Below are 15,661 nucleotides of genomic sequence, written 5' to 3'. Positions count from 1 at the left end.
CCATATTTGAGCTCACTTTTGGTGATTTGGTGCATTTGGAAGGAAGAAGAAGACCCTTGTTGTGTAGAGTACCTCTTGGCAAGCTTATAGATTTCATTTGAGAAACTTCTAGACCTTTGTGAGTTTCCTTTTTTCTGATCTTGTTGGTTTGCCTCTTGTAGATCTAGGTTTAAAAGGTTCCTCATCATGTTCTTGATGTGTCGAATGGATAGATTCAATAAATTTGACAGCTTTATTGGTCATAGAGGTCCCTAGATGGCTAGATGTTCTAGATCTAAAGAGTTGTGTAGTTTTGAATTCATACATGGGGGTTTTGACCCCATTTCTTCCATTGTTGACCTAGATGAGAGAGTGACATGCATGTCCATAAAGTTTGGATTTGATGAGCCTTTAGAGTCCCTAAAAGCTTTATGGAAAGTTGGAGTTGAAGGCTTAATGGATTAAGGACTCAATCTATTTAGTTGTTCTCAAGCAATAGCCACGATGTGAAATGAAGGGCGCCACAGCGTGGCAATGAGGGAACCGTCGACTGTTTTTTTTGGAGTGAGAAATGACATAGCCATGAATTGGACACGACGTGAAGGTCAACCGATGATGATTTTGACTGTTGACTTTTGAATTGGTTGACTTTTGGTCAATTGGCTAGTTTTGGAATGTGAACTAAGAGTGTACCTTGTGTGGTTTATTATGAGGTGTATAGCACCCATTCATTTGATTATGAGAGTTGATAGTTATTGACTACGTATGCGAGGTGAGTCTTTTGACAATTATATAAAAGACCAGGATTTGGCTGCTCAAAATTTTATGTAAGACCTGGGCTTGGCCCTGATATTTGTATGTAGGATGCCAGTTGTATTTGTGATGCTTACATGTAAGACCAAGATGTATCTCTTGATACTTGTATGTAAGATCAAAGTTTGGCTCCCGACATTGTAAGGAAAGACCATGATTTGGCTCATGGCTAATCGTAACAGTAAGACTATGGATCAGCTCATAACATTCCCTATCCCATATATGGCATGTGGTATTTTGGGGAACTCACTAAGTTTTATGCTTAAGGTTTTGTGGCTTAAATATTTCGAGGTACTTCCAGTTCTAAAGGCTGGACTTGATTGCACAACACCTTCTTATGGCTTTTCCGTGCTAATTATTATTGTTTTACTTTGATGTTTGAGAGATATATTTTATTATGATTGGTTTTGGAACAAATGTTTGTATGAATTTGATGGTTTAAATATTAAAACTTTTATTAATATTTTTGGGACGTTACATTATATGTTTTGCGATGACAATAAATAAAAGTCAAGGAAAATCACTTTCGAAGGTGGTGTTGTGATATTGCCATATTTATACATGTTTTTAGGCAATATTTACTTATATTTTTATTAATAATTTGGTTATATGCATTGAAAAATGGTACTTATAAGGTTAAAATATATATTGCAGCCAAATAGAAGACATTTTGAAGAAAAGGAACTAAAAGCATCAAAAGATGGAACTTTGGAAGATGAAGACTTAAAAGAATGAAAATCCAGCGAATTCACGTACTCACCACGTGAATATTTAGTATTCACGATGTGAGTGGGACTATTCCAGAAGATAAGCATCGCGAAGGAGGAATCCTTGTAGAACACAGATATCTACTGCATTCACGTCGTGAGTCATACTTATTCACGACCTGAGAGCGAATTTTATGATAACTATATATACTCTTGATCATTACGACTCGAGAGACTTTTGGCCAACTTAGAGGGTTCCTGGAGACGAAATTCAGAGGGAGAAGAAGTCTGGAATTAAGTTACTTACCAAGGAAGAAAGAAGAGTTCATATTAGCTTAATAATTTGATACACTTTAATTATGTTTTTGAGTATGAGTTATTTGAGTTTGTTTGCTAGTATGTCCAGCTAAATCTAGCTGCTTCTATTAGCTAGATGAAGTTGGAACTCATGGTTTCAATAACTTAGTTTTGATTTACTTGAACCTAGCATATTTGATTTAATATTTGATTGCTTTAAATTTCTGTTCTGTGTAGTTAGTGAATATGAAGTTGCATTAATTTGAATACCTAATAAGTTTGTGAACACTAGTTTATTAGAGATAAGATCAACCCAATCTTAGATAAGTAATTGGACAGTGCTAGAGAACTCATATTATGACCATAAGTGTGTATTTCAAATCAATCTTACGTGGCTCCAATTCCATTTAATAATTGATTCTATGTTAACTATTGTATGACCATCATAGATTACATGAATTAATAAATGTTAGTAAATTTAGAACTGAATTGCTAATACTATCTTAATTTGTAACCAACAGTAATTGTCATAACTAATTTATAAACCATTAAGGGAAAGTGAATTTGAACTAACAGAAGTGTTTGTTAATTAATTGAATTGTGTGCTAAGAGTTAAGTTCATCTAAACTTGCAAAATTAGATAAAACTCCCCACTTTGCTAGAAAATTAGGTTAATTTACTGGTAAATAGATTAATTAGTTAAAATTGTTCCCTGTGATTGACACCCGATTTACCCGACTATTCTATAATTTGACTAGGTACACTGCTTATGTGCAATTTAGTTAGTTAAGTTAGTTAGGTTATAAATATAAAATTAGGTGTAGCTAGCTAGACATAATTTGCACGCATCATGTTGTTTTTTAAACAACCATTATTCACGCATGGATAGTTGTTGTTGGAAAATTGGTGTTAACCAATTTATAAAAGTGGGGTTTTTCCCATTTTTTTAACATGTCCAAAATAGATTTATATGAATGATAAATTAATGGTGTTGGAAGAAGTAAATAAAAAGAGTTTAATGGTTGAGAGAAAGAAAAGAAAAGTCTAGGGACCTTTCATGCAGATATTTCTTTCCTTTGTAACTGAAATTGTAATTAATATTACAATTTAATTACATATTAACACACATTAATTTTGTGATTAATAGAGGTGTTTAAATGAGAGGTTATAGAATGTGCAATGTAAATAATACTACTATACAACCATTTGAGGACCAGAATATGAATAAAAAAAACTCTCTTCTTCTCCATTACATATTCTTAGTTTTCTTGGTGAATTAAAGGTAAAATCCCGACCTAACGAGAGTTTGGGTGGTCTAGAAGAACCACTTCTAATTGTTGTATCATGAGCAACAAACATTAGATAGCAGATGAATTTGTTTTAAGGACAATGTGCTAAACACATGCCTCAACTTTTCCTATTTCTTATTTGTTTTCGTAAATTTCCATAATATTATTTCTACAGTTGTATGTTGCATTATCAATAGTTAAAAATAAAGATGGGTTAAAAATATTAATTTTATATAAAAATGGTAAAACTTATCAATACGACATCTAATGTTGTAATTAAAAGAGTATTTGAAAAATTGTGATTCATAAAAATAAGTGTCAGTATTTCAATAGTTATTTTTTTATATATATTAAGTTCTTTGGTTATTCATCATTTTACCGGTATACATTTATCACGTTTAAATTAAATGATCTTTATTGTTTATAATATTATATTTATCATCATTTTATAAGTGGGTACATTTTAATTTTATTTGTGTTCTCTCTCTCTCTCTCTCTCTCTCTCTATATATATATATATATATATACGGATGTCAACGGGGGCAAACGGGGCGGGGATTGCATTCCCCGCCCCCACCCCCAAAATTTTCCTTTTCCCCCGCCCCCGTCCCCGCCTTCGAATCCCAGGATTACCCCCGCCCCCGCCCCCGTTTGGGTTGACTTTTTTTTTTGGTAAACGAAGGTGTTGTTTAGGCTAAAAGAATTTATTTTTTGAGTTAAAAGAAACTATTTTGGATAAAAATAGTTATTTATAACATAAATTTATATATTTAAAATAAAAATATTATAACATCTTAAAAACGGTATACTATAAACTTAAAAACATGATATTTAATTGAATTTTGGAAAATTAATATCATTGTTATTATTTATTATATTTTTATAATTAATATATATTAATATAAATAATATATTAACGGGGTCCCCACTTGGGGTTCGGACGGGACTACCCACCCCCACCCCCGCCACCGAAACTAAAACGTGAGTTAACATTGCCCCCGCCCCCGCCCCCATCTCCGATTTTATGTAAAATTATCATATATATATATATATATATATATATATATATATCACTTTATATTAAAAAAAATGTATAAATTGTATAATACACATGTCTCACACCTATTTTATATATATATATATATATATATATATATATATATATATATATATATATAAAATAATTGTAATGGTTTAAATATTTTATTGGTTAATTATTATGTTAGTATATAGTTAAAATTACATTAAAATTCACTGGCACCATTTGAAACCTATGCATTTTTCTTGAGAAATCTTTTTAATAGAACTTTCTATTGTAAGTAATTTATTAGTTGCTTGATATGATTCTTATTAGATCTTTTCGATTAGATATATATCATTTTATATCACAGTTAGAAACCTTTGATTGGATCATATAGTTTCTAATATCTCTCTTATTACATCTACTATGAAGTTGAATCTAATTCAATGGGACATAATAGATTTAACTCAACTATACATCACTTTACCTGTTTTTTTGAACAGACAAGTATTTTTGAACACAAATAGGGATGTTTATTTCAAAATCAATATTGTTTTTCACTTGGTTAAAAATATTTGTTTTTGTTATGAAACATTTGTTGGTTTATTACAAAAATATATATCTCGTTGATTAAAAAATTCATGTTTTTAGAATTTCCTACAAAAAAAATATTGCAAATTTAATTGAACGTTCAAAATGAAAATCATATTAATATTAAAAAATAATAATAAAGCACGTAATGTAAGGAGATGGGCATGAAAAAAGATCCCCAACTAACAAGCATGAAAGCATAGCGTACAAGTAGATGAAGCGACTGATGTGGAAATTCTCAACTCAAGATGTCATTGTTTAAGATTATGTTGTGTGCGACTATTCGGTGCTGCCGGCCCCCTTCCTCCCTCCTCCCTCCTCCCTCTTCCCCCCACACCACCCCACCCCACCCCACAACACACACACACACAAAAGAGCAGCATATACCTATAAAGAATCTCTCCTCCCTCTATAAACACGACATACTCTTCTCTCTCTCTCTCCTATTCAATTCCAACTGCTTTTCAAAAATTTCTTCTCATCTCCTTCACCTAATTCCCAATTTTAGTCTCAAACGCACGGAGCCAACGATCAAAATTGAAAAAGATGGTAGTGGGCATGATGAAATGGAGGCCATGGCCACCGCTTTCATCCAAGAAATTTGAAACCAAGATTATCATCCGTCATCTCCAAGGTTTGCCTGATAATACTGCAATCACCGACGATGGTTCCCAAGATCTTTCAAGATTGGCTGTTGAAGTTAAGTGGAAAGGGTCAAATAAGTCCAACAATCCGCTTAGTTTTAAGCGAAGAAGTGTGAGGAGGAATGTTACAAAGAAAGGATCTTTGAAGGATGATGGAGTTATCGAATGGAATGAAGAATTTGTTACTATTTGCAATTTCTTGGGTTTAAAAGATGGGGGTTTTCATCAGTGGGAAGTTGCATTCACGGTGTTCGATGTAAGTCCTCATCCAATTAACATAATCATAATATATTTTGTCTGGTTTTAATTTATTATATTATTCTTTCTAATGATAATTCTCTTGCGTTTTTGTTGTATTCCAAGAATTTATCCTGACTTTTTCATCCTGACCTAAATTTACAAGTTTTAATTGAATTGAAATTTCATCAATCAAGCCTAATCGGAAACCGATCAACTTATCTTTTTTTGGAAGAATCTTGGATAAATTCATAAATTCTTCATTTAACTTTTGTTTGGTTTTGACTTTATATGAACATCAGAGTGGTTTTCCTCTGGGACTATTCATGTAGCAGTGAATTTGAAGATCTGTTTTGACTTTATTGGGATGGTTTTTCATAGATGTCAATTTCAATAAATATAATTTCCAAATTTTTTTTTTTCTCCTTATTAAGTTTCCTACACATTCAACTAATAATTATATCCGATTAACAGATCATATCTTTAGCTAAAAGCCATATACTGGATCAATAATAACTGCATACCAGCATATGTCCCATGTTTCCCCCCCAAAAGGGCCTCGATTTACAGGAAAAAATAATCATAAATCTTAACAAATATTAAAATATAGAAGATAATAAAGACCTCGAAATATTAACAAATATTAAAATGTAGAAGATAATAAAGATCTCGAATTTAATTATCTGATATTACCGGTATTATATGATCACTTGATCATCTCCATTAATCAGGATAGAGACCGATACGCGTACACCTCTAAGTGGTTCGTTTTGGTTAAAGAAGAAAAAGTTATACTTTGAGTATTCCGATATTGAACATATGTCAATAAAAGAGGGTAGCCTTTTTAGTATTTTACCAATTGTAGGCTATGGTTGGCATTTAATTATTCATATCCATCTTTTAACGTGCCCTTCCTACAGAGTCTCACATGAACAAGGATGACGAAGAACTTATCTTTAAATTAAATCAAGAAGGAATTATAATTCTATTTCTTAATATTTTTGTACTTTTCCTACCAAAGTTGACTTGGTAAGCAACCTGCCCTAAATAACTTTACCATATTTCTCTACAGAAAGAAGCTTCCTCTTGTCTTCAACCGTATATAAACTTTAAGTTTCTCGATCAGCAAATTAATACACTGATATGATGATATCTTTATTGCGTATGCATATTGATCATAGTTTGACTATTTTTTTTTTTGAACAGCAAGTAGATCATAGTTTGACTTTGAATTATTCTATTGGCTAATTAGTTTATTTCTCCTCTTGTGATCAGGACTTAAATCAAGAACCAAAAAAGGGGTACTCTTCTATTGCAACTGGATTGTTAGATCTTGTGGAGTTTTCTTCTTCTGCTGAGCAAAATGAGATCGATATAAGCATTCCACTTTCAATGGGTAGTGGCATAACAGAGGCTGGACCTATACTTCATGTAAGGGCCCGTTTCTTTCTTTTTCCCATTAACTTTTGTCTGTATAAAGTGTATTCTAGAATCTAGATTAATGATGTTTTTTAAATAAATCAATTTGTAAAACCCATTACATTACACCAAAATAAATCATTCAACTGGTGTGTAATATAATATTTGGTGGAAAGAGTGATTCCTCTCTCACCTACTAACCATTTTCAATATCAAAAAGAATATTTTAGGTATATTCTTTGATCGTTGGTTGTGTATTTAGTCTTTGTTGATTGAATTTTCAGGTATCTCTAAGCCTACAAGAGCTGAGGATTGCACACGAGAATACAGAACAAGCACAAAGATCCATTATACCTCTTCCATTGACACCTCAAAATGGAGAACTCTCGATTACAGAGAAAGAGAAAAACGAGCCCATGGGCCTGAAAGCGGGCCTTAAGAAAGTTAAAATCTTCCGGGCTATATCCTCAGCTAATCGGGCTAAAAAGCCATGTCATGAAGAAGAGGGTAGTAGCGATGGAAAAAGCTCAGGTACAAGTTACGATGCAGACTACCCGTTTGACACCGATTCACTTGAAGGAGATGAAGTCGACTCTGAAGAAGTCAAAGATGCCGAATCCACTGCTCGTAAGTCTTTCAGTTACGGAACCCTAGCCTATGCAAATCACGCTGGAGGAGGCTTATCTTACTTCAATTCAAGCTCTAGTGAAGATGAAGACTGGATATACTACCGAAACTACAAAGAAAAATCCGAGTATCCGACTGAATCCATCATCGATCCTTTAGAAAAAGAAACCCTCCCAAAACGAAGCATCATCTTCCCATGGAGGAAACGAAAGTTGAGTTTCCGGTCACCGAAAATCAAAGGGGAGCCACTTTTGAAGAAAGATTCCGGGGAAGAAGGCGGTGATGACATCGACTTTGATCGCCGGATGTTGAGTTCTTCAGACGAGTCAAGTTATGGAGTGAAAAAGTCAAACGAAGACCATTCCTCAATCTCTGAATTTGGAGACGATAATTTTGCAGTCGGGAAATGGGAGAAGAAAGAGGTCGTGTCCCGAGACGGACACATGAAACTTGAGACGCAAGTTTTCTTCGCGTCGATTGATCAAAGAAGCGAAAGAGCAGCAGGTGAAAGCGCGTGTACGGCTTTAGTCGCGGTTATAGCCGATTGGTTCCAAAATAACCCGAATGAAATGCCGATTAAATCCCAATTGGATAGTTTGATTCGAGACGGGTCGTTAGAGTGGAGGAATCTTTGCGGGAATGAAGTTTATCGGGCCCGGTTTCCGGATAAACATTTTGACCTTGACACTGTTCTCCAAGCGAAGATCCGGAATCTTTCTGTTAACCCGGAGAAGTCGTTTATCGGGTTTTTTCAACTTGAAGAGGGTGAAGGTGATCTTCACTTTCTTGATGGGGCTATGTCGTTTGATGGCATATGGGATGAAATTAGTAACATTGATGGCATGAACATGAACATGAACCCGTTGGTGTATATCGTGAGCTGGAATGACCACTTTTTTGTGTTGAAAGTTGAGCATGATGCGTATTATGTTATTGACACGTTGGGGGAGAGGCTTTATGAGGGTTGTGATCAGGCGTATGTGTTGAAGTTTGATAAAGATACGGTGATTGAGAGAGTAGTAGTACAAGTTGATGCTCAAAAGTCAAATGAGAAGACGGAAGGAGAAAAGGTCGATGAATGTGAAAGTAAAAGTAGTGAAGACACTTCAAGTGTGGAGAAGAGCGAAAAAGAGTTCGTGTGCAAAGGGAAAGAGTCGTGTAAGGAGTATATAAAGAGCTTTTTGGCTGCAATTCCCATAAGGGAATTGCAGACGGATCTCAAGAAGGGGTTGATGGCGTCATCGACACCTCTTGTACATCATAGGCTGCAAATTGAGTTTCATCACACTGAGTGTTTGGTTGAAGCAAAGACAGAGACAATGGCGATTACAATATGAAATAACAAAGATTAACTTTTTGTTAATTGTTTTTGTAGGTTAACACTTTTGGCCTAAAGATAATTGTGCGTGTTTTTAAAGGAACGGGTTGAAAAGTAAAATTCTCGTTCTTGTGTTTATTTTGGTAGGCGTTTTTGTACGAGTGAAAGTCTGTAACATGGTTGTGAGACTTTTGCGGTTGTTCACGTCTTGGATGGAAGTTATAAATGTAAATGTTTAATACGTATAAATCTCTCAAATTTTTAAGTGTTTTATTCTCTACAAAATACAACCACAACGTGCTAACATTTTATTTTTACCATGTTGAAACATGATTGAAAACGAATATAAAAGTATTATATAAGAAATCAAATAATGATATTTGTCATATTTAATAAAATTAATAAAATGTTATTGTTATTAGAAAAAAAATGCTAGGAGAATATATAAGAATAAAATATATTTACATAATTACATATATTGGGTTGTAAAACCTTTAAGAACTTTAAAAACTCTTGCCATATGGATATTATGCACCAATTACACTTAACTTTAAAAGCAAACAATTCAAATGAATTTTGAATAGAAAAGCAAAATAAATTATTGTATAAAACAATGAAAGAAACAAAAATAATGAATAGAATTTAGAAGTGAAAAAAAAAGCATACAATATTCAAACATTTTGTCATGAACTGATAATGACAACACACGCAACATAGGAACCATTTCAACAGCAAACAGGGCATCTGGTAAGCCCATTCTCGTTACATTCAGTACACTTTTCCGGCAATCCTTGATCACCGGAATCCACCTTCCGGCTACCGCTGCAATTACAACACACCACAAACCGAACTCCAGCACACCCTTCGCATGGCCCTTCCGACGTCTTTAGCGGTATTTCAGCCAATAGTGGCCGGAACTTCCCTTGCTCATGCAACCGTAAAACTTCCTCTGCTCCTCCGATGTACCTACCGTTTATAAACAGCCTCGGCGGTGCTACTTTTCGGCCCAGAATCCGCCATAGTTCATCTCTGAAATCCAAGTGCATGGATAGATCTCGTTCTTGGTATAAAACCCTAAAACTTTCAAGTAAAAATCGGATACTGGAGCAATCTTCGAATGTCTTTCTGATGCTTCTGAATCCTGTTGTGTACAGAATCACCGAATTTTTTCCTCCAGGCGGACAGATTTTCTCGAAATCCGAAAGGGGATTTTCGATTTCATCTAATTTCAGCGACTTCAGTGGCGGCTCTGTCTCTGGTTCTTGATCTAAATAGTCTTCGAAGTTCTGTAAAACTCTATTTCTCCTCTCTGCTTCTTGTGCTTTAAACTCCAAAACCGCCTGCTCAAAAGCAGCTAGAAGATTCGGGTCGAAAAGTGTGCCGGAATCTAAATCCGGTGGCCGGAAAGACGAGATGTCAATCTCCGACAAAGGTTTAGCAGCAAGAATCTTGGAATTCGCATGGACCAGTTTATGATCAGTAACCGGGGCACCAACGGGTCGAACATTCTCTTTGTCCTCGACAACACTATCCGTATCGGATCCATCGTCATCTTGAAGATCCTTCATGAGCTCCGATACATCAATGATTTCATGTTCTTGGACTGAAACACTGCTCTTTTTTTCAATCTGCTGTCCTTCTTCAGGAACCGAAAGGGATTCACATTTACTGCTTGGTCTCGGAAAGAAATTATCGATAAGCCCATCGGCTGCATTAACATGAAGAATTCGATCAGGTTTCAGGTACCCGATTGTTTTGATCGTCTTCAACTTCTTCAAGAGCTTCACCTTTACACCCTTCATTTTCTTCTTCTTCAACTTACAGAAACTGTATCCACCAAGAAGATTTATTCCCTAAAGGATCAATGAATGAGATAAAAATGGGGATTTAGATGGGGTTGGAAGTGAAGACTGAAGACTGTTTGCTTGTTTTATCTTCTTAACGGCTAGAAAGATTATGGGGGCGTAGTTTTAAATTTTGTTATGATAGGGTATGGGGAGATCCACTATTAGCTGGAGTAGAGATGGTTTTGGACCGTCAGATGAAGTTGATTAGACACGTGTAGGATCATGAGTGGTAGAGTAGTGTAAATCCTTTATGGTGGTAGACAACGGTCGAGCCGGAATGCTGGCCTACTGAGACTTTTGCTTTAGTACCGATCATCATCTAAACAATCTTTTGCCAAAAATTAAACATTTTTTTAGTTTACAAATGATTGCTATTTAGGTTAGAAAGTATTTATTTGATCTAATGTATTTTAACAATATTTTTAATTAATAATGAAATTTCTTGTGTTAAAAACAAAAAGGAACTATTTTTAGTTTAGCAAAGTACAATAAATGATGTTGAAGAAAGTTAGGACGAAATATCTGTAGTTACTACTAACTAGAATCCACGTATGATAAGTTAATAACAACTGCCATAATAGTCTACAAATTACAAAAGTATCATATATGGCATTATACGATTAGAAGTATCATAGACCAATATAAATGTCTGAAAATATAGCTAAGCTAAAGTTTATTTAGGAAACCGTACCAAAGATCAAGGTTGTAAAAAACGTTCGACGTTAGTTAGGCGGTGGACTAGGTTAAGGGATTAATCGGTTAGACGGAGATAAATCGGGAGATTAATCGGGGACTATTAATTGCTAACTCGTTAAATTTTCAAAAATTAAATATGACTAATATTTAAAACAAAGTTCGTAAATACCACTAATATCTTAATAAAACATGTTAATATGATTAATACAACATTAATCATTCTTCAAATGGTTTTTATTGAATAAAATTTCTTCAAAGTGTTAAAATTTCATCATTTTCTAGTATTTTCGTCATTTTGTATGCAGAGATTAAAAGTTAGTCGTCCTTTAATCGGTCGGGTAACGCCTAGGGATTAATTGGAGATTAATCGAGACTTAATCGAGATTTTTACAACACTGCCAAAGATAGAGCAAATAAAGAATATTTTAAAGTTCTCTAAATTTGACATATATATATATATATATATATATATATATATATATATATATATATATATATATATATATATATAAAATAAGGATAAAATACTTAAATACATAAATTTATTATAATTTGGGTATTTTTGTGATTTAACTATATGGAGTGTTCGGCACAGAGCGTTTAAGAGTTTCTATCTTCTAGCGTTTTACAAAACGTTCCGTTTTAAACAGAAAGCCTTGTTCGACAGTACAAGCTTCTAACGTTTAGTTTAAACAAAATGCTCCAAATCCAAATGCTACTTCATGTAGCGTTTAACAAAACGCTACAAACTACAAACTACCCGCTACAAACCATCAACTACCAGCTAATTTTACCGAACACGCTCATATTCTATTTTCGTCAATAAATATATGTGACATGTTGACCAGTTCAACCTCACCCATTATAGAAGGTTAAAATTGTTATGATATGAAATTTGCCAATGGCTTTATTGGAATTCTTAGTGTCAATGTTTAAGTATAAAAATTTGCGATAAAACTACTAAATTTTGAAGAAAAAAGAAATCTTTTGTGACCACTTTTTATCTGTTATAATAAGCATAATAATCGACATAGAAGAACCGTAAAGTGTTTTTCAATCGTTCAGGAAATCATTTATGGATTCAGAACCGTACTATCTTGTTTTTAATTTTATTAAAAACTTTTTTTGGTTATTGATAAAAGTTCAAACAGAAGCGGACACTTAAATATTTAGCAGTAGTGGTATAAAAAAATTGATCAAATATAATAACATAGGCCTGACAAACGGGTTCGTATCATGTCGAATTAGGTTGAAACATTAACTAAGTTGAAAATGATAGATCCAGACAAGCGAACACAACACATTTAATAAACGGGTTGTCATATTATAAAAACAAATATACCTTACACACATTTTATAAATTACAATATTTAAACATTTCAAATAAAAATTTTTATGCTATAAAAAAGTAAGTACATGGTATAAAAATGAAAAACCATTTAATATTATCTACATTCAAACAAATATCTTCTTAGGTTTTATGTTATTTGATATCTTTAATCTAACTAAATTAATAGAATTTCTAAACAAAACATTTCATACCGTTAATGAAATTTTAAATAAAATATAATTATACTGAGATACAAACCAAAAAATATAATACATAATTATAATTTTCTCCTTAAATTCACTAATATTATTTGATTGTATTATATTTATTTTGTATTAAAATAATAGATGTAAAATATAGAAAAATCACTACTCCTTACATTAAACAAGTTTTCTACTTTTCTTTTCATAAATTGTATCCATCTATATGGAACATATCTAGTTATCTACTAAAAAAACAAAGAAATAAGAAATGTTTACCGGTTATCTCATGAACAACGAAGAGAAGATGAAAATGGAGGTGGGTTAGAGCCATCGATGGCGGAGGATGCCGGTGATAAGATTTGTTCTCATATTCGTTGCTCCTTTGGTTTTTCCCTCTTACATTTCTGTTTATTTTCTTTATTTTTCTGCTTTTTTTTCTCTCTTCTCCTATCCCTCTCTAACTCTTCCGCATGAGTAAACTAGAAGTGGGCTTGTGTATTGGGTATGGTTTTTTGGACTATTGATTATTATTTAGGGAAAATGATACGAAAGTACTACGAACATTTTAGGGTTTACCTTTTAAGTCTTTAAAATTTTTTCGGGTTTTATGAGTCCCTAAACTAAGATATGACCTGCTTTTATAGTCCCTCTTAACTTGTAATAGCTGGTTCAGTGACTTTTTAGACCAAAAAAAACTCACATTGTACCCTTACAAAACCAAAGTGTAATAACGTGAATTTTCAAAACAAAATTTTCATTTCTTAAAACATGCTTTCATCCAAATCAAGTCAAAAAATCCAATGTATCGTAACATAATACGAATCATATAAATCCCAAGATCATAAACTAAATCCTCTGATAGTTTGTACAGATCACGTCGGTGTCTTCCCACGGTCCTCGCTAGTACCTGAAACACATAACACAACAACTGTAAGCATAAATGCTTAGTGAGTTCCCCAAAATACTACTTACGCACATACGCCTTTCCAGGCCACGACCTTCCGGTCCATGTGTCTCAGGGAACTTCCGTCCCAACCCGGTAAACCTTTCGATCCTACCCACATCGACCTTCCGGTCCACATCACAATGTCTTCCGGCCCATAACATAAATGTCTTCCGACCCATAACATAATGCCTCCCGGCCCATATCAAGCATAGCATACATAGTACATACAAACGATTAACTTATTCACATACAATGCATACAACTCATAACATATCCGACCATCCGGTCACACATAAATACCCTTCCGGGTACAGTATAGTGAGAAGACTCACCTCACAGGAAGTCTAGAATCTCACGTGCTCGCCATCTCCGAATCTCGAAACGAAGACCCAACCCCGCCTAATCATAACGAAATATCATTCTAATTAATATAGGCTTCCAAGACTAGGCTACACCCTTTTCATTATCCCACAGAGGGGTAAAAGACCATTTCACCCCTCCTTGACTCAAAGTCCACATGTTGACCAAAACCCTAAAAGTCAACAAAAATCAACAGACCACAGTACGTGGGGCGTACCAACTTCTGACGTGGGGCGTACATCGATGAACTGCAATCGGGGTCTCAACCCCTTACGCTGCGCGTACTGGGAGTTACGCCCAGCGTAAGTCCTAGATTCAGCCATATTATATTTTTGGTCTTAAATGGTTAAGACACTTCTTCAACTTCTATATCCGGCTCTCTTTAAGTCTCCTAACCCATAAAGTCGGAACCTTTAAGCCTTGGCATGGCTGTAAAGGCTCCTACACTCTCTAATACCTTTCTTTTCAACTCCAAAGATCTAGATCTCATACATGGCTAATTATTTACGTCCACGGTCACATTTTTATGAACATAAAACTCAAATAGACCTGGAATATGATAGATCTAAGCCAATGGAGACTACTTGCTCATAAAGTCTCCATCTTTGGGACCAAAACCCTAGAAATTGGTCCAAGAAGCATACCATAAGAACTACAAGGCAAGATCTGAACTTTTTACCTCAGGAAGAAGATCCAAACTTTGCTATCCACGGATCTACACTTGTACACTAACTTCTAGCCTCCACAATGGACTCCTCTTCTCCTTTGCTACCTTGAAATAACAACTTAAAGCTTAGAACACTCACACCCAAGCTATGAACGAAGGAACAACTCTCTTAGGGTTTCTTTCTAAAGGATGGTGGCTGAGGAACCAAGCTATCTCATTCCTTTTATAGCCAACAACCCAAATTAGGGTTTTGGGTCTGGATCGGTTACGCCCGGCGTAACCTTGGGTACGCCTAGCGTACCCGGGTGATAACGCGTTCAATAAGGCGCGCGAGTACGCGCAACGTACTCCTTGTACGCCCAGCGTACTTGCCTAACACAAAGGCCAAAAATGACAAATAATTAAAAGATGAAGGCTAATTGGTTGTACCTGAATTTTGGGTTGTTACAATTCTCCCCCACTAGAACCAGACTTCGTCCCCGAAGTCTTATACCGAAAACAATTCCAGATGTTGCTCCCGCATCTCCTACTCGGACTCCCACGTCAGCTCGGACCCCTTCCGATGCTACCACTGCACTTGCACCAAGGTACTTCCTTGTTCCTCAGAACCTTAACCTTTCGATCCCTAATTGTCACCGGTCTCTCAACATAGTTCAGGCCTGCATCCACC

At 34.7% G+C, this 15,661-nt stretch overlaps 2 protein-coding genes across 2 annotated transcripts; one reads left to right on the top strand and one right to left on the bottom strand.

Annotated features, from left to right (window-relative positions):
• The first annotated feature begins 5,081 nt into the window (after positions 1–5,081).
• Positions 5,082–9,207, top strand: LOC145032605 (uncharacterized). Its single transcript, XM_078981472.1, has 3 exons — positions 5,082–5,597; positions 6,854–7,009; positions 7,282–9,207. Exons 1-3 carry the CDS (start codon positions 5,244–5,246, stop codon positions 8,959–8,961), a joined length of 2,190 nt encoding a protein of 729 aa, XP_078837598.1. The 5' UTR covers positions 5,082–5,243; the 3' UTR covers positions 8,962–9,207.
• Positions 9,208–9,556: 349 nt separating this feature from the next.
• LOC145032604 (uncharacterized) lies at positions 9,557–10,890 on the bottom strand. Its single transcript, XM_078981471.1, has one exon. The coding sequence runs from the start codon at positions 10,742–10,744 to the stop codon at positions 9,668–9,670; it is 1,077 nt and encodes a 358-aa protein (XP_078837597.1). The 5' UTR covers positions 10,745–10,890; the 3' UTR covers positions 9,557–9,667.
• Between the last annotated feature and the right edge of the window lie 4,771 nt (positions 10,891–15,661).

Source organism: Lactuca saligna, chromosome 2 (genome assembly GCF_052625555.1).
Source record: "Lactuca saligna cultivar CGN05327 chromosome 2, ASM5262555v1, whole genome shotgun sequence".
Lineage (NCBI taxonomy): Eukaryota > Viridiplantae > Streptophyta > Magnoliopsida > Asterales > Asteraceae > Lactuca > Lactuca saligna.
Note: the sequence above shows the minus strand (reverse complement) of the source record. Positions and strands in the feature narration are given on the sequence as shown.